This window comes from Crinia signifera, chromosome 5, assembly GCF_055691185.1.
Source record: "Crinia signifera chromosome 5, ASM5569118v1, whole genome shotgun sequence".
NCBI classification, from domain to species: Eukaryota; Metazoa; Chordata; class Amphibia; order Anura; family Myobatrachidae; genus Crinia; species Crinia signifera.
Window position 1 is genome coordinate 313909887 of NC_139221.1, and position 23163 is coordinate 313933049.

Here is a 23163-nt window from a genome sequence, read left to right on the forward strand (position 1 = left end):
ACATTTCAAACCCCCAGGGGTTTCACCAATTGTGGTACAACTGGGCTGTGAAAATGAAAAATTACATTTTTTACACAAAAATGCAGTTCTGGCTCAAAATTTTTCATTTTCACAAGGAATGAAGGAGACAAAGCACCCCAAAATCTGTGCCCCAATTTCTCCTGAGTACGGCAATGCCTCACATGTGACCAAAAAATACCATTTGGGTGCATGGCAGGACTCAGAAGGGAAGGAGTGATTTTTGGATTTTGCAGCTCAGATTCTGGTGGAATGTTGGTGGGTGCTATGTCGCATTAGCAAGACCCCCGAAGCACCAATACAGTGGAACCCCCCCACAAGTGACCCCATTTTGCAAACTACACCCCTCAGGGAATTCATCTAGGGGTATAGTGTACATTTCAAACCCCCAGGGGTTTCACCAATTTTGATACAACTGGGCTGTGAAAATGAAAAATTACATTTTTTACACAAAAATGCAGTTCTGGCTCAAAATTTTTCATTTTCACAAGGAATGAAGGAGACAAAGCACCCCAAAATCTGTGCCCCAATTTCTCCCGAGTACGGCAATGCCTCATATGCGACCAAAAAATACCAGTTGGGTGCATGGCAGGACTCAGAAGGGAAGGAGTGATTTTTGGATTTTGCAGCTCAGATTCTGGTGGAATGAATGGTGGGTGCTATGTGGCATTAGCAAGACCCCCGAAGCACGGTGAAATGATGAACCTAATAATCCATAGATGTGTGGTATATTTTAAAACACTCCTTTATACATAGGCCGGGTTTGTCGGGGCAAGTTTCACAGTGGAAAATAGTATCCTTTCTTATTCCCTTTTTATAGCAAACTTTGCACCTTTTTTGTGTCCTGCCCTTTCTTGCAGTGGAGGGGATTTCGTTAGGAAAATGCTGCCCTGGTACAATACGGGGGCCAGTACTAGAAGTACTGGGGCCCTCTGCCTGCTGGTTCCCAAATATTAGGCCCTTTATGACTTCCTCTTGAAAGTGCATAAATGTCCCCCTCTGACTGGTAGAACGGAATAGCACGTAAGCGTTACAGTGCCATCTGGATGATATACACGGCCAGCTTCTTGTACCAGATTTTTGTTTTCCGCAGGGGACTGTACGGCTTCAGTACCTGATCTGAAAGATCCACTCCGCCTATGTACCTATTGTAATCTAGGATACAATTAGGTTTTGAGGTGTGGGTACTGGTACCTCGTACAGGGATGGAGGTGGTACTGTCTCTATGAATTGTTGTCAGTATAAGGACATCCCGGTACTTGTAAGTTATCCGGGCTGCCGATTTCTAAATCGGGTCGGATCGGGCACATCGCATCGCATTGCATGCGACCATCGGATGCGATGCGATGCGATGACCCGATTTTTCCATAGGAATCAATGTTAAAATGGACTGAGTCCATTTTAACATGGAATTCAATGGGAAAAAGGGGTCCTTTTCATACCCCTACTATCCAAGTGGGCATGGAGTTGGATATAAACCTGTGGCGAGCGTAGCGAGCCACCGAGCCCGAAGCGTGGCGAGCGTAGCGAGCCCCGCGAGGGGACACAGAATACCGACCCCTCGCGGGGCTCGCTTCGCTCGCCACGCTTCGGGCTCGGTGGCTCGCTACGCTCGCCACAGGTTTATATCCAACTCCTCTACAGGGGTCCACCTAGCAAATGATGACGTGGGGTTTTGAGCAATAAACTGCTGGGCATATAAATTACTTTGGTCCACCATTAAATTTATAAAATCATCAGAGAAAAATAATTTGAAAAAGTCAATTTCTCTGAGACCTGTTGAATCAAATTGGATTCCTGGGATGGCCAAAAACTCAGGAACCTGGGGCTCAAAATTGTCTGGTGGTGGGGTCCATACGGGATCAATCATTTGGGGGGGGGGTCTCAGCTGCTCTACGGGGGCGTCTTTGAGGGGGTCCCTCATCACTAGAGGAGGAAGAGGAGCTTAAGACGAATCCTTCAAATTCCCCGCTTGCATCACTGGCTGTGTCAGAGTCAGAGGCAAGCATGGCATATGCCTCCTCCGCTGAATACATTCTTCTGGATGACTGGGATGACATTTGGGATGCCATTTTTATTTTTGTGTTTCTGTAAGTGTAATGTTTCAACACGTGTATAGTGTAGGGGGGTACAAACTTTATTTCAACACGGGGGGTATGTAGTGTGTAGTGTGTATGTAGTGCAGAAAAAAAATACTTTATACAGGAATTTGATCCCAATAAAAAAAAAAAATAATTGAAGGGGTTTAAAAAAAAAAAAAGGTCCTGCGCCAAAAATTGAGCACAGATGTTGGTCAGTAACGTCCGTCACTGAACAGCGCTCAAAGGCAACAGGACACCCACAAAAGCAACGTGGGTGTAAAAACAATTAAAAAAAAAAAATACCACAGCACTCTCCAAAAAAAAAACAATTAAAAAAAACTGCAGAAAAAAAATTATATCAACCCTGTGCCAAAAATGCTGTTCAGTGATGTACGTCACTGATCAGCGGCCACAGGACACCCACAAAAGCAATGTGGGTGTAATAAACCACAGCACTCTCCAAAAAAAAAAAAATTTAAAAAAACTGCAGAAAAAAATTATATCAACCCTGTGCCAAAAATGCTGTTCAGTGATGTACGTCACTGATCAGCGGCCACAGGACACCCACAAAAGCAACGTGGGTGTAATAAACCACAGCACTCTCCAAAAAAAAAAAAACAATTTAAAAAAACTGCAGAAAAAAAATGATATCAACCCTGTGCCAAAAATGCTGTTCAGTGATGTACGTCACTGATCAGCGGCCACAGGACACCCACAAAAGCAACGTGGGTGTAAAAACAAAACCCCACTGCAACCCCCCCCCCCAAAAAAAAACTGCAGATCAGTGATGCAACACTGATTAGCAGTGAGGGGCAGCAGGCAGACAACTGTGGGTGCAACCTGACTGGGTATATATAAAAAAAAAAACCTGGACCCCCAAAAAGTTGCTGATCAGTTAATTAATTTAAACTGATCAGCACAAAAGGGGGGGCAGCAGTCAGTTGCACAGGCAGCACAACCTTTGGTGCAACTGACAGGTATATATATAAAAAAAAAAATAAAAAAAAAAAAGTTGCTGATCAGCACAGATATACTGATCAGCACAAAAGGGGTGCAGCAGACACAAAATATAGCACTCTCTATCACTCTCTGTCACTATCTCTCACGATCTGTGACTCTATGACACTGCAGCAGCAGGACACAGGAAGTCACAAGATCCAGGAAGCATCCAGCTGCTGGCAGCACGCTACCAGCCGTGATCAGCGGTGATCAGGTAAGTATCAGGCAAGGTTCAGGTATGTATAGCATGACAGAGTGGCCGGTGACCGCTCTGCACGCAATTCCAGACCGGAATGACGTCTGCAGCGCATTCACCGTTAGTTTAAATGACGCACCTTGGCTGTGATTGGTCCGTCGGTCCGACGAACCAATCACAGCCTTGGGGGCAGGTGGGGTGAGGTGGGGTGAGGTGTGGTCATCACCGGTGACCCCCTCATGCCCCCTCACACCCGGCGGTGATTGACACCTGTGTTACCGAGCGTCTGATTCGCCGGTAACACAGGAAAACGCTGCGACTGGCTGTTCACATTGAACAGCCAATCACAGCGATCGCCGACGGGGGGGAGGCATCGCCACCCCCCCTGGGCATGCAGGGACAGCAGACATGTTTAAACTGTCACCGCGTCTATAGACGCGGGGACAGTTTAAAGTCATGACGTATATATACGTCATGTGTCGGGAAGTACATCCCGGCCATGACGTATATATACGTCAAATGTCGGGAAGGGGTTAAAATTAGCCCCGTACCTCCGTCATCTCAGACCCTATTACTGTACATTTACCAGCTAGTAAATTGTTTTGTCCATTGAGGCCATCTATTACAGTTACTTAGCTGATGCTTCCTTTTAAACCAGTAATCAGGGAGCAGGGGTAAATTACCCCAAATGGGGTACAAATGAAATTCCTGTGGGTAATGGACGGTCGCACAGCAAAGACCCAGCCGGGCATACATATGAATCTAAATGCATGGCCGACTGTGTCTCGGCATTACTCCCAGGAATTTCATTGCATATGTAATCGTACGGACGGTGTAATGGTTAGCATTACTGCCTCACAGCGCTGAGGTCATGGGTTCTATTCCCACCATGTGTTATATATACGGGGCAGTTCGGATGGTGTAATGGTTATAGCATTACTGCCTCACAGCACTGAGGTCATGGGTTCTATCCCCACCATGTGTTGTATATACGGGGCAGTACGGATGGTGTAATGGTTATAGCATTACTGCCTCACAGCGCTGAGGTCATGGGTTCTATCCCCACCATGTGTTATATATACGGGGCAGTACGGATGGTGTAATGGTTAGCATTACTGCCTCACAGCGCTGAGGTCATGGGTTCTATTCCCACCATGGGTTATATATACGGGGCAGTACGGACGGTGTAATGGTTAGCATTACTGCCTCACAGCACTGAGGTCATGGCTTCTATCCCCACCATGTGTTATATATACGGGGCAGTACGGACGGTGTAATGGTTATAGCATTACTGCCTCACAGCGCTGAGGTCATGGGTTCTATTCCCGCCATGTGTTATATATACGGGGCAGTACGGACGGTGTAATGGTTAGCATTACTGCCTCACAGCACTGAGGTCATGGGTTCTATCCCCACCATGTGTTATATATACGGGGCAGTACGGATGGTGTAATGGTTAGCATTACTGCCTCACAGCGCTAAGGTCATGGGTTCTATCCCCACCATGTGTTATATATACTTGGCAGTACGGATGGTGTAATGGTTAGCATTACTGCCTCACAGCACTGAGGTCATGGGTTCTATCCCCACCATGTGTTATATATACAGGGCAGTACGGATGGTGTAATGGTTAGCATTACTGCCTCACAGCACTGAGGTCATGGGTTCTATTCCCACCATGTGTTATATATACGGGGCAGTACGGATGGTGTAATGGTTAGCATTACTGCCTCACAGCGCTCTATTCCCACCATGTGTTATATATACGGGGCAGTATGGATGGTGTAATGGTTAGCATTACTGCCTCACAGCGCTGAGGTCATGGGTTCTATCCCCACCATGTGTTATATATACGGGGCAGTACAGATGGTGTAATGGTTAGCATTACTGCCTCACAGCACTGAGGTCATGGGTTCTATCCCCACCATGTGTTATATATACGGGGCAGCACGGATGGTGTAATGGTTACATTACTGCCTCACAGCGCTGAGGTCATGGGTTCTATTCCCACCATGTGTTATATATACGGGGCAGTACGGATGGTGTAATGGTTAGCATTACTGCCTCACAGCGCTCTATTCCCACCATGTGTTATATATACGGGGCAGTATGGATGGTGTAATGGTTAGCATTACTGCCTCACAGCGCTGAGGTCATGGGTTCTATCCCCACCATGTGTTATATATACGGGGCAGTACGGATGGTGTAATGGTTAGCATTACTGCCTCACAGCGCTCTATTCCCACCATGTGTTATATATACGGGGCAGTACGGACGGTGTAATGGTTATAGCATTACTGCCTCACAGCACTGAGGTCATGGGTTCTATTCCCACCATGTGTTATATATACGGGGCAGTACGGATGGTGTAATGGTTAGCATTACTGCCTCACAGCGCTCTATTCCCACCATGTGTTATATATACGGGGCAGTATGGATGGTGTAATGGTTACATTACTGCCTCACAGCACTGAGGTCATGGGTTCTATCCCCACCATGTGTTATATATACGGGGCAGCATGGACGGTGTAATGGTTAGCATTACTGCCTCACAGCACTGAGGTCATGGGTTCTATTCCCACAATGTGTTATATATACGGGGCAGTACGGATGGTGTAATGGTTACATTACTGCCTCACAGCACTGAGGTCATGGGTTCTATCCCCACCATGTGTTATATATACGGGGCAGTACGGATGGTGTAATGGTTACATTACTCCTCACAGCGCTGAGGTCATGGGTTCCATTCCCACCATGGCTCTAATTGTGCACAGTTTGTATATTCTCCCCGTGCTTGCGTGGGTTTCCTCCGGGTACTCCGATTTCCTCTCACAGTCCAAAAATTATTATTATTGTTTATTTGTAGGGCCCCACATGGGTTCTGACAATATATAGATGAGCAAAAATGCAAGAGAACAGTGACTGACCGTACAAATACAAGTTATGACAAGTACATGGTAAATAAAAAACAGATGCAGTAGCGGACACTGAAGCTATTTAACCAGTCACAAAGATATACAGTATTCTTAGAGAAGCACATGAGGAGAGAGGGCCGTGCTCGTGAGGACAGACTGGGGTGACACAGCAGGGGTCGAAATGAGCACTAATATAATTTTATAACAAGAATTGGTTAGATTTGATGAAGAAGTAGCTCTTAAGGGCCCGTTTAAAGTTTTGGAGGGAGGTGGCAAGTCTGGTAGGGATATACAGTTGTCTTCAAAATTATTCAACCCCCACTGAAATTGAATGTTTTGGCCAGTTTGACATTGATTTTGATCATTCAGTCATCTTGCTTACATTTACATGAAAGAGGCACTTGTAGGTCAGAGAAATATAAACTTAAGTTTATAATGAAATAACCACAAATGTCTTTTCTGTGCTCACATCATTATTAGTTTTTATTCAACCCCCAAGTGACATTCAATCTTAGTACTTAGTACAACATCCTTTTACAGTTATAACAGCTTTTAAACGTGAAGCATAGCTTGACACAAGTGTCTTGCAGCGATCTACGGGTATCTTCGCCCATTCTTCATGGGCAAAAGCCTCCAGTTCAGTCAAATTCTTAGGCTTGCGCACTGCAACTGCTTTCTTTAAGTCCCACCAGAGGTTCTCAATCGGATTTAAGTCTGGTGACTGCGATGGCCACTCCAAAATGTTCCAGCCTTTCCTCTGCAACCATGCTCTAGTGGACTTGGAGGTATGCTTGGGATCATTGTCCTGTTGAAAGGTCCAACGTCTCCCAAGCCTCAGGTGTGTGACGGACTGCATCACATTTTCATCCAATATCTCCTGGTACTGAAGAGAATTCATGGTACCTTGTACACGCTGAAGCTTCCCTGTACCTGCAGAAGCAAAACAGCCCCAAAGCATAATTGACCCTCCGCCATGCTTCACAGTAGGCAAGGTGTTCTTTTCGTCATATGCCTTGTTCTTCCTCCTCCAAACATAGCGTTGATCCATGGGCCCAAACAGTTCTAATTTTGTTTCATCAGTCCACAGAACACTATCCCACAACTTTTGTGGTTTGCCCACATGACTTTTGGCATACTGCAGTCGACTCTTCTTATTCTTGGGAGACAGCAAGGGGGTGCGCCTGGGGGTTCTGGCATGGAGACCTTCATTACGCAGTGTGCGCCTTATTGTCTGAGCTGAAACTTCTATACCCACATCTGACAAATCTTTTTTCAGTTCCTCAGCAGTCACACGGGGACTTTTATCCACTCTACGCTTCAGGTAGCGCACAGCAGTCGAAGTCAGGATCTTCTTTCTTCCACGACCAGGTAGCATTTCAATAGTGCCCTTTGCCTTGAATTTGCGAATGATGCTTCCTATGGTGTCTCTTGGTATGTTTAACTTCTTTGCAATCTTCTTATAGCCATTGCCCTTCCTGTGAAGACAAATCACCTCTTCTCTTGTCTTCCTGGACCATTCTCTTGACTTCACCATGTTTGTAACCACACCAGTAAATGTCTAGAAGGAGCTGAGTATCACAGTCATTTTAAAGCTGCCTAATTGGTGCTTATTATGCTTGATTGGTGCTCGGTGACATCCACAGGTGTTTTCAATACCTGATTGAAAACACCAGAATTAACCTCTCTTCTTCAGAGTGGTAGTCTTTAAGGGGTTGAATAATTGTGGCAATGAAGAAACCACAAAATACACATTTACTACTGTGTTATATAAACAATTGATGTCATTTTAGTTGCATTTTGTTCTTTAAAACGTCCTTGTAGGATTTCATTCTGAATACAATTCCAAATGTACACTATAGTCCCTAAACCTCTTTACAGCATTGGGGGTTGAATAATTTTGAACACAACTGTATACTGGTAGGTTATATGGCTCCCAACAAACTAACCCTAGAATGTCTGTGTGTGCGTGTACATGTGGTAGGGAATATAGATTGTAAGCTCCACTGGGGCAGGGACGGATGTGAATGTTCATATATTCTCTGTACGGCGCTGCGGAATATGTGTGCGCTATATAAGAAACTGTTAATAAATAAATATAGATTCTATATGCATGCCCGGCTGTGTGTGTGACGGTACTGTAGTGTATAAGGACCTGATGCAGTTATTGAACAGAACCCTTCCCTAGAAGATATTTCTGGCCTCCAGCATCACAAATTACCAGCGTGTGTGTGGGCGCCGAGCGAATGGCACAACAGGAAGAAATATTGTTTGCTATTGTGACAGTTTCCAGCTCGTTCCCCTTGTTCGGCTATTTCTGTCATCGCGGCAGCGACCCGTCCTGATTAAATAAGCGGATTTCTGAGCCAGCTCTGGAAGCCAAAGCGATGTCTCGGAATTCTGGGAATGAGAAGAGAACAGGTGCTGTGTCCTGACACCAAGGCATCCTGGGAGATTACACACAAACACACTACACCAGGGGTGGCCAACCAATCGGAGACAAAGAGCCAAAAAATTTGTTCCGTTAAGACAAAGAGCCACAACCATTAAAAATGGGCGTGGCCTAGCTCCCAGGAGGCCACGCCCCATTTTAAACTTTTAAATATACATATAACTCAAAAGTTGGGAGGCACACACAGGTCTTATAGCGCAGTAAATAAAGTAATAAGAAGCGGACACTAAGATCTCATCAAGCTTGATGTCCGGGTATGTATGTATGTATATATGTGTATATATATATATATATATACACATACAGAATACACTCCTCAGATAAGGTAAATAGCAGGGTTCCGTGCCAGGAAAAATCAATAAAGAAGCAGTCACCAGCAGACAAAGAGGGCCAGCACACCCTTGTAGCAAAAAAACTAATAATGAACAATTTATTATGCACAATGATCAATACTTATCTACGGCTAAAGACAGCAACATGGTATACAACCATAGTAGAGCCCTGAGAGGCCATTTCGGTAATGAAGTACCGTTACCAAAGGGCATCAACCTAACAATGGTACAGAGAGCATATAAATATGGTAAATCTCACCTGTGCATAATGTGTAAAAATTGTAAATCCGGTTAGGTAACCTGTGCTACCTAATCCCCCATCACAGCGGATACACGGTGCTGGCGTCCCGGAAGTAGAGTGGGGCGCCGGAATCAAAACACTGCATCATCATACGGGGGGACAGCAAAAAGGTTCCCTCGTCCCAGAAGTGATGTTAGTAGTCATAGCAACGCAGTTAAACAACTGTCACGCTATGACGACTGTCTAGCGTGGAAGCGCATGCGAGGGTCATCACGGCCGTGGCCTGTCGCACTGTGATGCACACAGTGCAAGACGCAGGAGGCAAGGGAGGGAGGATGAAAGGGAGGGAGCCGCACAAATGAAAGAGAAGAGCCGCATGCGGCTCGAGAGCCGCGGGTTGGCCACCGCTGCACTACACCATGGGGAGAGAGGCTGCTGGGGGACGACGCATCGATGGGTTTACTCTTTGTTATACAGAATCAATATTTTTGAGGAAAACCTACCGCAATCGGTGATATACAAGTTTGGATTCCTCTCTGAATCAGGCCTTGGATCTTGAATTCTCTCTGTGACACAAGATAGCAGCATATCATTGATGGACAGTAAGCCTATTAGAGCGCTCCTTATTTTTGGCTACACGCCGGTGTTAGAGACCTAGAACCTTGCAGACTATTTTCTTGGTCATGCTTATGTTACTAGGGATTGATTAAAATACTAGTAAGCCCGCTAGAAGCAAAAGCTTTGAAAGCTAGTCTGCTACCTTCTTTTTTTGCATGTGTGAGAAAGAGATGTAGTTTCACTCTCTGCCAGCAGATGGCAGTGTTTCGGAGACTCAGACACATATAGAGATGATGTGGTACATCATCAAGCCCCTCCCCCAGTACTGAGTACAAATCCTGCGGGTCTTTGGGGAGGGGTTAAATGATGCCGTTTTCAGCTATAGCCCCGCCCTCCTCCTGGTTGTGCAATTGCATACCTCCCAACATTTGGTAGAGGAGGCCGAAAATGAGACGTGGCCTATGTAGAAGGGGGCCCTGTTTTCTGTCGCTACAGGGACATGCCAGCACCATGTAAGCTGCTGGCCATGCCCCCAGCCCCTCTGCCTCTCTGAATAGAAGCTGTGCACATGCCAAAGGTCAGTCCTTCTCATTACCTCGGATAACTTCATCCACAATGTGAGGAAAATAACAATAATAAAAAGAATTGAGTTTATACAGCACTATTTCTCCAATAGAATAAACCCAGCAATACCGGTAGGCCCAGCTCGCTGCTGTGGTAATCCCATGCATGCAGATGTATCACATCCATTACTATGTGTATTTGGAGATTGGTATACACACCAGGTGGGAGATGCCTGTTTTTGCAGTATTTGCCCGGGGAGAACAATTTAGTTGTCTGAATCCAGACAGTTGCGCCCTCTAGTGGCCGTTATACTGGTGCATAACATAGGATTTAGTCTACAGATGTATACTGTATATTGTATTTAGAAAGGAAGGTTATCATAGGGGACTTTAAAATAAAACTTATCTTATGAAAGTACATTTTGGCCGAGAACAGGTTCAGAAACCCAGTTCCTGATGATGTCATATTTAATTAGAAGCTCAGGAACTGAGTTCCTGCTGGTTCCTGCTGAAAAATAGCACTGGCTATGGGCAGCCAATCAGATACTATCTATAATCTTCTAGCAGATGCTAAATAAATAAGAAGTAGATTCTGATTGGTTGCCTATAGCAACATCCCACGTGGAATAGAACTCCCATGTTAGAAAATGTCCCCATTGTTCCCAGAAGGGGTCAGGGGGTGACATGTGGTTTAGATGGAGCCAGATAACGCACTGTGTCACCGTAACCGATCTCTGCACTGTGGAGCAGATGTGTGTGATGTGCCCACTAGAGGTCACCATTATGAAGCGGAGAACAGTGTGTTGCACCAAGGACACATATAATGTATGTAGTGGAACACCATCTGCTCATAGACCTAATACAACATTGTAGGGTTGTGCGTCAATTTCCCGATGGTTCTTGACCATCAGGAGAAACCTTCACCATTGATTGTTGCAGTCTGCGAAAAAATGGCCGCTCGTGCGCATCACAGGCCCGAAATGGGGATTGTTACCCATCTGCAGATCTTAAATAATATTGAAATCAGTGGGGATAAAATTTTCTGTCCCATAAAATGAATGAGAACAGTGACTTTATGACAAGTACATTTGTTCCGGTCGCCATAGTAGACACCTTGGGTCAGTTCTGTTTTTACATCAATTGAGAAAATGTTCTACAACGTTACGGCCCAGTGGCCCCTGGGTCAGGTCTGGGTCTGGCTTCTGCGTGATGTTTGCATATTCTCCCTGTGCTTGTGTGAGCTTTCCCTGGGTGCTCCGAATCCTACTGACCTGTGCGCACGTGTACCTGCGGTGGGCAAGTCCAATCGGAAGCCCCACGTTGCATTTGGAAATCATCCCCTAGTATACTGGGACGGTATCATTGCTGCATATTCCCAGCACAGATCTTCTAAAGTCCCCAAGTAAATGGGCGGCAGTCTGTGAGAATCCTCTATGGAGACTTGTAGAGGAAATGGTCTGATACCGGGGAACTCTCTATGAATAATTTCTAATGTGTGGGGCTCCAGCTTCTCTGCCTGCAATCTGTCCATTTCTAAACTAACCTTATTCTATATAACTACTGTCATCCGCACTATACTAACACTACTCTCCGCTCCTCTGCAGAGTTTGCAGGATCCGGTGGACAAGCTCAGCAATCAGTCTAAGAAGAGAACAAAAGCCAAGAAAAACCTTCCCAAAGAGCAGAATGAGGATCAGTAAGTAGTACAGAATGACAAAGTAATAATACAGCGAGGCCCGATAAGCGGGCGACTGATTCTGAGACTACTTACCGTACATTACAGGCTCAGTTTCTTGCCAGGTGTATCAATACAAGATGCATAATACACAGGAATTTGTTTCCGATAACGACCGCTCGCTGTGACAATACGTAACATTACATTACTTACATTACATTAGAACATACAATAAGACAATATGCAGCATATCAACATGACATAGGGAGGGGGCATGACTGATTAGTTGACTATTTGGTTGGGGATGTGTGAGGGCTACGCTAGTGAGGAATTGACTAGGATGGCCGCTTGGGGGAAAAACTGTTTCTGTGTCTAGTAGTCCTTGTAGGCCTTAAGCTGTAGAGAAGCCAGGCTAATATTCATCTCAGGAGCATATATCCCCATTGGATGGGGCCTCCAAAGTTTATATAGAGTACAAGCCCCCTGCCTTATAACGTACCTTCCCATAATGGCCCAGCTGCCTCTTCCTGTGGTATACCAGAGTCCTCCTACCTCTAAGCGCAACTTCGTTTTGGTGCCCCAGAACACTTAATCGAGGCCTTGGGCCGAGACATGGTAACTTAAGCCCCGTTCTCCGTGCTGAGCGAAGGGCTTGAGCACGATGGCTCAGGCTTTCTCCCACAAAACAGTTTAGCAATCTCAGATGAGGTGGAAAAGTGAAACCGGAGTATCAGCTAATACTTCTAATGGGATGCATTTCCCAGGGTGCATGTTTGCCATAAGATATCATCAGCGGCTTCCCGGTGCTCATTGCCAGACGTATCGACAAACCCGTGCTTAATGCCAGGCGTATCCACAAACCCGTGCTCGTTGCCAGGCGTATCCACAAACCCGTGCTCGTTGCCAGGCGTATCCACAAACCCGTGCTTGTTGCCAGGCGTATCCACAAACCCGTGCTCGTTGCCAGGCGTATCCACAAACCCGTGCTCGTTGTCAGGCGTATCTACAAACCCGTGCTCATTGCCAGGCGTATCGACAAACCCGTGCTCGTTGCCAGGCGTATCCACAAACCCGTGCTCGTTGCCAGGCGTATCCACAAACCCGTGCTCGTTGCCAGGCGTATCCACAAACCCGTGCTCGTTGCCAGGCGTATCCACAAACCCGTGCTCGTTGCCAGGCGTATCCACAAACCCGTGCTCGCTGCCAGGCGTATCCACAAACCCGTGCTCGCTGCCAGGCGTATCCACAAACCCGTGCTCGTTGCCAGGCATATCCACAAACCCGTGCTCGTTGCCAGGCGTATCCACAAACCCGTGCTCGTTGCCAGGCGTATCCACAAACCCGTGCTCGTTGCCAGGCGTATCCACAAACCCGTGCTCGTTGCCAGGCGTATCCACAATCCCGGGCTCATTGACTTACTGGTTCGCGGATGAAGCATTGTAAATGTAGATTGTGGTTTACTAAAGCTTCTAAAAATGAAAAGAGACGATGTTGCCCTTAGCAACCTATTCTGTCCATCATTTTCTAGGATCCAGTAATTATTTCTACAGATCGCTAAAAGTGATGGTTCTAAAAAATGAATCACAATTGTACCTTTATGCTGCCCTTAGGGTCTAATTCTAAGGCTGGGTACAACAACCAGGATCGTGGCCAACAGGACGACCAGTGTACACCCAGAACGATATAGCGCACAGCCGTGTATTATATTGTTTATTGGCCGCATCTAGGTGCATGCCGCCGGGTCCTTACATCTGATGTGCAGAACAGTCACTTGCCCGGAGAACGCAATCACAGGAACACATCAGACCATATGTACCACCCGCAGGGGGGCACAACGTATAGTCTGATGTGTACCAAGCATTAGTTGGGAATACATAAGAAAGAGTAAATATCTGAGAACCAGGACAATCCATGTTGCCATGCAAAGGGAACAAATACTTTTATTGTTACTGCATGCAGGGTAAATACTAGCCGCTTTTGCACGTAGCCCACACATACTGAACCACTTTATTTTTACACTGCAATTTACATTTAGGTTCGGACACCCCCCTTCCAAATCTAAGTTACTCTGCACATGTTACATCGGCCCCACCTGCAACACGGTTTTGCCCAGGTGCTCAGTTACTTGCAGTCTCTATCGAATTTGAAGTAAGTAGCAAAGACTGAAAGAAATCCCACTTTTTTGTTTTACAGGCTGATTTCACTGGACGAACAGCAACAGAACGAGGCCGGATCAGCGTCTTTAGGTAATTCCAATCCCATTTAAAAAATGTGCTTTTGGCTGCGGTTATTTGTGATGGCAAGTCCATGGTTCACGCGTGGCAAAGGAGAGAGTGCGCTGTTTATGACCTGAAAGTAGGACATCTTACCAGCCCGGTTCCGGTGTTCTGCTGGCAGCATCTGACGACACGGGCTTCTGTATCTCTGCTGACCTGTAAACCGTGTGGCATCCTAAACTTTATTCTCCTCTCTAATAATGACTTTCTTGTATTTATATGTTTCATTTAAAGCTGAACCCGAGAATGACCACACGCCCAACTTTGATGGTAAGAAAATATGATTTATATGGTGTATTATTTTTAGGTTCCATTTGTTCGGCGCGATCTCAGAATGTTGCACTTTATTTTCTAGGTACCTTGGACGACTTGTTAGACCTGAAGCCGGAAGAGAAGTTTCTGTACGAGGAGAGTGGTGAGTTTTACCCCTTTATGAACCTCTTACCGTCTGTGTTTTCATGCCGGACTGGTTATGTTGCTGCGTGAGAAATAGGCGCGTTCCCTGGGGTAATGACGCTGCCGTTCAGCAGTAAGCAGCTATCTCACGCCAGCGACAACCTGCAATAATACTTATGCGTAGCAAGCTTCTGTATCTATAGGCAGAAACTTACCGACCAATCGTAAACACCAGGAGAGGAGATGTTGTCGTTGTACAATGTTGGAAATGTATAGTCACGTTTTGTTGACATGGTTGTAATGTAGACAAGCAGCATGCATGCGTTCATCAAGTTGACGTGATTAGAATGTTGACAAAACGTCCCTAATTTGGGGGGGGTTGTCCGGTAGTCTGGCCCTGACCCTCCCCTCCTGCGCAGCCTGGCCAGGACCCTGCCCTCCTGCGCAGCCTGACCCTCCTGCGCAGCCTGGCCCTGACCCTCCCCTCCTGCGCAGCCTGACCCTCCCCTCCTGCGCAGCCTGACCCTCCCCTCCTGCGCAGCCTGACCCTCCCCTCCTGCGCAGCCTGACCCTCCCCTCCTGCGCAGCCTGGCCCTGACCCTCCCCTCCTGCGCAGCCTGACCCTCCCCTCCTGCGCAGCCTGACCCTCCCCTCCTGCGCAGCCTGACCCTGACCCTCCCCTCCTGCACAGCCTGGCCCTGACGCTCCCCTCCTGCGCAGCCTGGCCCTGACCCTCCCCCCCCTGCGCAGCCTGGTCCTGACCCTCCCCTCCTGCGCAGCCTGGCCCTGACCCTCCCCTCCTGCGCAGCCTGGCCCTGACCCTCCCCTCCTGCGCAGCCTGGCCCTGACCCTCCTGCGCAGCCTGGGCATGACCCTCCCCTCCTGGGCAGCCTGGCCATGACCCTCCCCTCCTGCGCAGCCTGGCCATGATCCTCCCTCACCTCCTGCGCAGCCTGGCCATGATCCTCTCTCACCTCCTGCGCAGCCTGGCCATGATCCTCCCTCCCCTCTTGCGCAGCCTGGACCTGACCCTCCCCTCCTGCACAGCCTGGCCCTGACCCTCCCCTCCTGCACAGCCTGGCCCTGACCCTCCCCTCCTGCACAGCCTGGCCCTGACCCTCCCCTCCTGCGCAGCCTGGCCCTGACCCTCCCCTCCTGCGCAGCCTGGCCCTGACCCTCCTGCGCAGCCTGGCCCTGACCCTCCTGCGCAGCCTGGCCCTGACCCTCCTGCGTAGCCTGGCCATGACCCTCCCCTCCTGCGCAGCCTGGCCATGACCCTCCCCTCCTGCGCAGCCTGGCCATGACCCTCCCCTCCTGCGTAGCCTGGCCATGATCCTCCCTCACCTCCTGCGCAGCCTGGCCCTGACCCTCCTGCGCAGCCTGGCCCTGACCCTCCTGCGCAGCCTGGCCCTGACCCTCCTGCGCAGCCTGGCCCTGACCCTCCTGCGCAGCCTGGCCCTGACCCTCCTGCGCAGCCTGGCCATGACCCTCCTGCGCAGCCTGGCCATGACCCTCCCCTCCTGCGCAGCCTGGCCATGACCCTCCCCTCCTGCGCAGCCTGGCCATGACCCTCCCCTCCTGCGTAGCCTGGCCATGATCCTCCCTCACCTCCTGCGCAGCCTGGCCATGATCCTCCCTCCCCTCTTGCGCAGCCTGGCCATGACCCTCCCCTCCTGCGTAGCCTGGCCATGATCCTCCCTCACCTCCTGCGCAGCCTGGCCATGATCCTCCCTCCCCTCTTGCGCAGCCTGGCCCTGACCCTCCCCTCCTGCACAGCCTGGCCCTGACCCTCCCCTCCTGCACAGCCTGGCCCTGACCCTCCCCTCCTGCACAGCCTGGCCCTGACCCTCCCCTCCTGCACAGCCTGGCCCTGACCCTCCCCTCCTGCAGCCTAACCCTAACCTCCCCTCCCGCAGCCTAGTCCTTCTCTGACAATCTGTGCAGTATATCTGCATTTCACATGTCAACATTGTGAACATGCCAACATGTTCATTGTCACCATTATCACTACATCCTGTCCTGTTTTTGTGAATTGAGTGCAGTGGCCCAAAGCCTCCCCTTTATGAGTATACGGCTACTGTAACCGCCATAAACACTTTGTGTTGTCCTTTTTTTAAGCCACCCCGAAGGATCCGTTCGCAGATCCATTCGCAGATCCAACTGATGTGGATTCCTTGGAGAAGGATGAAATGCAGCTGCTGAATGAGATCCTAAGCACGACCGCCTTGGACAACGCAGATCTTGGCAAAGAGTGGACTGACGTGTTCGGGGAGCACCTGATCAATGACCGGCCCTTAAGCCCATCAACGGACAACCAGGAGCAAAAATCTGCCGATACCTTATCCGGTTTCCTCCCCTCACAGTTATTAGACCAAGACTTCAATCTGCTCCAGTCTTCAGTATTCGGTTAGTTGCGGTGGTTGGCACTTGTTTTGAAAATCAGGGCATAAGATGCCCACGGCGCCATTTTGTGAGGTGATGCAAATTGAAGGAGAATGCAGTCTCTATGCACGAGGAACGAAGGACATTTCTCCGTCCTGACGTTTCCAATAAATCAATATGCTGAATGTTTATTCAGCTACAAAATGGCTGCCTGCCTTTGAGGGGATTGTACATAGATATTCTATACACGTGTTAAGGTGCCCATACACTAGTAAGATTTATCTTCACATCTGGCTGGTTGGAACAAAAACATGGTTATGGATGAGTGACAGTTGGTCAGTTTTCCAGCATTTCCAAGCAAATGGTCAACTGTCATTTGCTCTTATCCATAACCATGTTTGTGTTCCAACCAGCCAGATCTGAAGATAAATCTGCGTGTGTATGGCCACCTTTAGTGAAGGAAAAGGGAGAAAATGTCTATGCCCTTTCCTGTTCTGACATTATGACTGGATAATTGCATAAATGCGATGTGTGTCGTGATAAGACGGAGACAGGTTGAAGTTTGGCGATATATAGTACCAACCAATCGGCTTCTAACTGTTACTTTACAGGCTTTTTTTTATATGTTAGGTGCTGCTTGATTAGTTCTTTATCTCTCTCCAAGCTTTGATAAATATATATTTAAGTCTCTGGTTAAAGGACAAAAAAATAATGTTATGGGTTAATCCAGGATGAAAAAATACATTTTACAGCATGCACAAATATGCGCTCGGTACCCACGTTTCTGTGCACCAGCCCATTAACATAAATTTAATCAGCCAATCATGGGGCAGCAACTCCTCGCATAAAAAATGCATACATGGTCAAGAGGTTCAGTTGTTCTGACCAGTCACTGGAATGGGGAGATGTGGTCTAAGTGACTTTGTTGGTGCCAGATAGGTTGTTAGGGATTTTCACACAGTCCTCTCCGGAGTTTAGAGAGTGATGTGCAAAACCATACAAGAACATCTATAAATCGCTCAGCAGTTCCTTATTAACGAGCGGTCAGAGGAGAATAACTGAAATAGCCACGTCCTACAACAGTGGCATACAGAAGAGAACGCCGCATGTGCCACCGATGGGTACAGCAGCAGAAGACCACGTCAGCAAGGTACCACTTCTGTCGCTAAGAACAGGCCCCGTGATACCATAGGAGCAGATTGTAAATGCCGCAGCCTATCCCTGACTTGTGTTGCTGACTTGTGCACCACCAATGGCTGCTCTCGGCAGGATAATGCACCATGGGCAAGATGTACCGAGCAGATGTTGTGCAAAGCATCCAATCAGCTTCCAGATACCATTTATCAAGTACATTCTATAAAATGATAGAAACTGATTGGTTGCCAGTTTTCCACTCTTTTCACTGCTTGATACATCAGCCCCCAGGTCACGTAAGACATAGTCGGTGTATGGTAAGCTTTGGCTTTAAGCATACAATACAGAACGTGAGTATGCATCGGGGACCTGGCATAGGGGGAAGGCGGGTAGATTGGGTTATCATTGGGAGGTCTGGCATAAAACAGGGTTATTGCTAAGTTTGGAAATGATAGACAGAAATGAAGATGCACACACACCTTTCCTGTACTGAAGGGCACCATGTGCCACGTCCGATCTCTCCTGTACAAGGCGGAGACAATAGATCAGCCAGTGTAATATGTCTGTGTCCTCACATTGTGTCATTCTGTGTTCCAGACTGGGCGGCCGGCAGCGGGGCCTCATCCTCCTCATCACTACCGGCGCCTCCCACTAACCTCAATCAAAATATCAACAAGCCCGCCCAGCAAGGTAGGAACCGGCGGCGACACTGCACCCATTCACCTGTGATTACATTACACATTTGGGTACTTGTGAGTTATCCGGGCTGCCGATTTTTTCATTGCGCCCGAAATCGTGGGCATCGCGTCGGTCGTGGCCGTTATAAGGAGCCGCGACGCGATGCCCACGATTTCCCATAGACAGTAATGTTAAAAGACGCGATGGACCCGATTTCCGACACGATTTCCCATAGACAGTAATGTTAAAAGACGCGATGGACCCGATTTCCCATAGACAGCAATGTTAAAATAAAATTACAATGTGAAATTGGCCAATATGTTTTTAAAAAAAATGTTTCATGGCCCCCCACCACCGTTAACGCCACCCCGCTATTGACGCCAACCCGAAGCGTGGCGAGCGCAGCGAGCCCGCGAGGGGCGGCGATACGCGTCCTCCGACCTTTTCATGCCCTACTATCCACTAGGGCGTGGAGTGAGAATAGAATAGTGTGGCGAGCGCAGCGAGCCACCGAGCCCGAAGCGTGGCGAGCGGACGCGGACACCTTCACAGGTATCCGCGTGCCCTTGCAGGCTTCACAGGTGTCCGCGTCCCCTCGCGGGGCTCGCTGCGCTCGCCACACTATTCTATTCTCACTCCACGCCCTAGTGGATAGTAGGGCATGAAAAGGTCGGAGGACGCGTACCGCCGCCCCTCGCGGGCTCGCTGCGCTCGCCACGCTTCGGGTTGGCGTCAATAGCGGGGTGGCGTTAACGGTGGTGGGGGGCCATGAAACATTTTTTTTAAAAACATATTGCCCAATTTCACATTGTAATTTTATTTTAACATTGCTGTCTATGGGAAATCGGGTCCATCGCGTCTTTTAACATTACTGTCTATGGGAAATCGGGTCCATCGTGTCTTTTAACATTACTGTCTATGGGAAATCGTGGGCATCGCGTCGCGGCCCCTTATAACGGCCACGACCGACGCGATGCCCCCGATATCGTGTCTTTTAACATTACTGTCTATGGGAAATCGTGGGCATCGCGTCGCGGCCCCTTATAACGGCCACGACCGACGCGATGCCCCCGATATCGTGTCTTTTAACATTACTGTCTATGGGAAATCGGGGGCATCGCGTCGCGGCCCCTTATAACGGCCACGACCGACGCGATGCCCCCGATTTGGAGCTAAATCGTGGGCATCGCGTCGGTCGGGTGTCCTTAAGTTAACCAAACTTAAGGACAAAATCGGCAGCCCGGATAACTCACAAGTACCCACATTTGTCTCAGACTCCTGTCCTGTAGTTGGTTCCCAACCCTGGTCCTTTCCTGGTCTCCACACAGAATCACAGGTGATATAATTAGCTCCACCTGTGGATCTTTTAAAATGTGCCTGGATAATATGTGCACCTGCCGGGTGACCTGGAGAACGTGCACCGTTGGGGGTACTTGAGGACCAGGGTTGGGAACCACCGCTGTAGTGTAATGGTCTGTGCTAGCTGTGAGAATAGTTGTGTACAGTATAGCCGTATACATGGACCGACAGAGACATACATGACCCGTGTAGTCTGACAAATTACCTGGCTTCAGATGAGAGAGAAATCCCCTGCTCTGATCACTGATACGTTATCTCTCTCCCCAGCCCAGCACACAGCACTGAGCAGCATGTGCTGAGCTGGGGAGAGAGGCTGCGCTGCAGCGGCCTGTCATCTCTCTCCCAACTGCCTGGCTCACTGCAACGGGGGAGCGAGACCCGGGCCTTGGAAAAAAGTACCCACTCCCTCTGGACACCACTGGTGCCACCCAAGACATCTTAGAGTACCCATCTGTGGCACTAGTGCCAATGGTCGTGTGCCGCTGCTGTGAAAGAATATAGCCATTGGGACCAGTCCTCACAGTGCGACAGCAGCGATACACTTGGGTCTTGAATGAAAGTGTCGATCTGAGGTCCTTGTCCAGTTAATACAGCAGCCGGGAGCAGCATCACCCACATCAGCCACTGTTATACTACAGATGATCCTGGGCTAAATTATTTATTATCCGGTTACTGCTTAATACAGTGGTACCAAACTTTTTTGAATTCCTAGAGTACCCGAATGTGTTTTTAATGGCACCCCTAGGCCAAAAGGTACTCATTGGGAAATTCAGGAGAAAAAAAAAATTAAGTCAATTGTATTTATAGGTGACACTTCAGTTCGGTTCTGAGGTAAGGACAGGAGTCACTACGGTGCGATCACATGTGTGATGATTGGCAGCTGGTTTTGCCTCTTTCATTGGCCATAAATTACTTGTTGTGGTCCTAGATCACAAACCCAGGGCACCCTGCATGTTCTCCAAGATATCAAGTTTGGAAACCATTGGCTTAATCTGAGTTTTCTATTGCTTCCTATGTACATACAGATGGAGGGCCTCTCGTTCAGCGCTGGGGATCGCCAGAGTGTCCCGCTGGTGATCGCGGGCGGAGAGGCACTCCATATGACTGGAATGGGGGGGGGGACGGGGGACACAAACATTGCCCATCCCCACTTCAGGGAGACAAGCAGGGTTAGGGGGGGTTGCGGCGGGGACCAATGGGGGCTGGCGGGGAGGTGGCATGGACACCTGTACGTGGACTCTGATTGCAGCAAACAGGCGTTATGAGAGATCATGCTTTTACAGCATCCTACTATTAGTATAATGCACAGGTTCTCAAAGTGGGTTCTCAGGACCTCACACAGTGCATGTTTTGCAGGTCTCCTCCTACAGAATCAAGTGAAATAATTAGCTCCACCCGTGGATCTTTTAAAATGTGTCAATGAGTAATGAGTGCACCTGTCCGGTGAACTGTGTGGGTGGGGTCCCAAGGACCGAGTTTGAGAACCACAACAACAGTGTATTCAGAAATGTATTCAGTAGGACATAACCGATGCGTTTCACACATTTGTAATTATTCTTTTTTTCACCCCCCAAAAGAGTCGTCAAAAATCCTGAAAGATCAGAGCGCCTGGTTCAACCTCTTTGCCGACTTGGATCCATTATCCAATCCCGATGCAGTGGGGAGAACGGGGGAGGAGCATGAACTTCTTAACGCATAGCCCACACGGGTTACCGGACCTGGAACTGTTTCCACTGGGAAGAACCTTCGTCCCACGCGCCGGACGCGGTCCGGAGCGCGACAAGTGCCACTGATATTTCACTTATTTTCTAGGAATAAAATGTCTGGGTTTTGTTTGCTGTAAGAGAGGGGAACCGAGACCTTTCTCCAGTCGTGACCACATTTGCCAATATGCGCTGGACTTTCTAATTAGTTATTTTAAAGGGAAATACTCGGAAGCTATTTTTATACCGGTCACTGTAATAATCACAGGCCATGCTATAACTGGATGCCAAAACTGTTCTGTTGCAACCGACGCTGTATGTTTTGTTTCAATTAGATTTGTCTGTTCTGTTTGGAATAATTTATTGGGGTTGGAGAAAATGATTGAAAGGGGGGGGGGGTAGATGGGGTGACATACCCAGCATGCACTGCTTTTGATCAGCCCCAGGTAAATAATAATCCTTTATGCCGTGTAATCCTATCTGAGCAAGTATTGCAGGCCCTCCTGCTGTTGTGAAACTACACATCCCAGCATGCCTTGCCATAGTTTCGGCATTCCTTAATAGCAAAACTGTGGCATGATGGGACTTGTAGTTTCACAACAGCTGGAGGTCCATCGTTTGGCCATGCCTGCTATAGGCAGAGGACATTCTCCAAGGACGTTCACCGCAATGATTGCCGACATTGGGAGAAAGCCGCTGCAGTACAGGAGCCTTTGGGAGGGCCAGAGTTTTGACATGCCGGCTCTAGAGTCATGACAAAAGCTGATTGGTTGTACGGGGCAACTGCTCAGATTTATATTTTGCCATGGCTTGTCCCCCCCCCCACTTCCAAAGTGATCTCTGCCAATCGCAGACTCTTATTTTTGACACTTCATTTACATGGGAATGAGCTGTATCTGAGTGCATCGCATTTGCCTTCTACGCGGAGTATTAATCCCATCAGCCTCAACATCTCTGCAGTTATTACAGAAATAAAAGTTTTTGACAAAGTGCGGTGTGGTTATTGCACCATATAACATAATAAACAATATTGTCCTGCCACGGTAGGGCCACTATTAAATGGGGGCTTAGTCCTGATCTGCTTCTACCTCCGATCTGTCTCCACAGCTCCCTCGCTCCGTATACAGGATGTTTGAAACAGATCATTTTGCTTTCACTTTCTGTTCAGGAGTAATTTGGTTCCTTCACCTCAGATGAGTATTTAGCCA

At 48.3% G+C, this 23163-nt stretch overlaps 1 protein-coding gene across 2 annotated transcripts in view; it reads left to right on the top strand.

The window, feature by feature from the left end:
* The window catches only part of ICA1 (islet cell autoantigen 1), a 65085-nt gene extending 42141 nt beyond the window's left edge, over positions 1 to 22944 (top strand). For both annotated transcript variants that reach the window (XM_083144826.1, XM_083144827.1), the window contains exons 9-15: positions 11957 to 12048; positions 14221 to 14273; positions 14538 to 14573; positions 14659 to 14718; positions 16818 to 17105; positions 18813 to 18905; positions 21830 to 22944. In XM_083144826.1, the coding sequence (XP_083000952.1) occupies positions 11957 to 12048; positions 14221 to 14273; positions 14538 to 14573; positions 14659 to 14718; positions 16818 to 17105; positions 18813 to 18905; positions 21830 to 21951 (744 nt within the window). In that variant the 3' untranslated portion in view covers positions 21952 to 22944. The remainder of the gene's footprint in view (positions 1 to 11956; positions 12049 to 14220; positions 14274 to 14537; positions 14574 to 14658; positions 14719 to 16817; positions 17106 to 18812; positions 18906 to 21829) is intronic.
* The last annotated feature ends 219 nt before the right edge of the window (positions 22945 to 23163 follow it).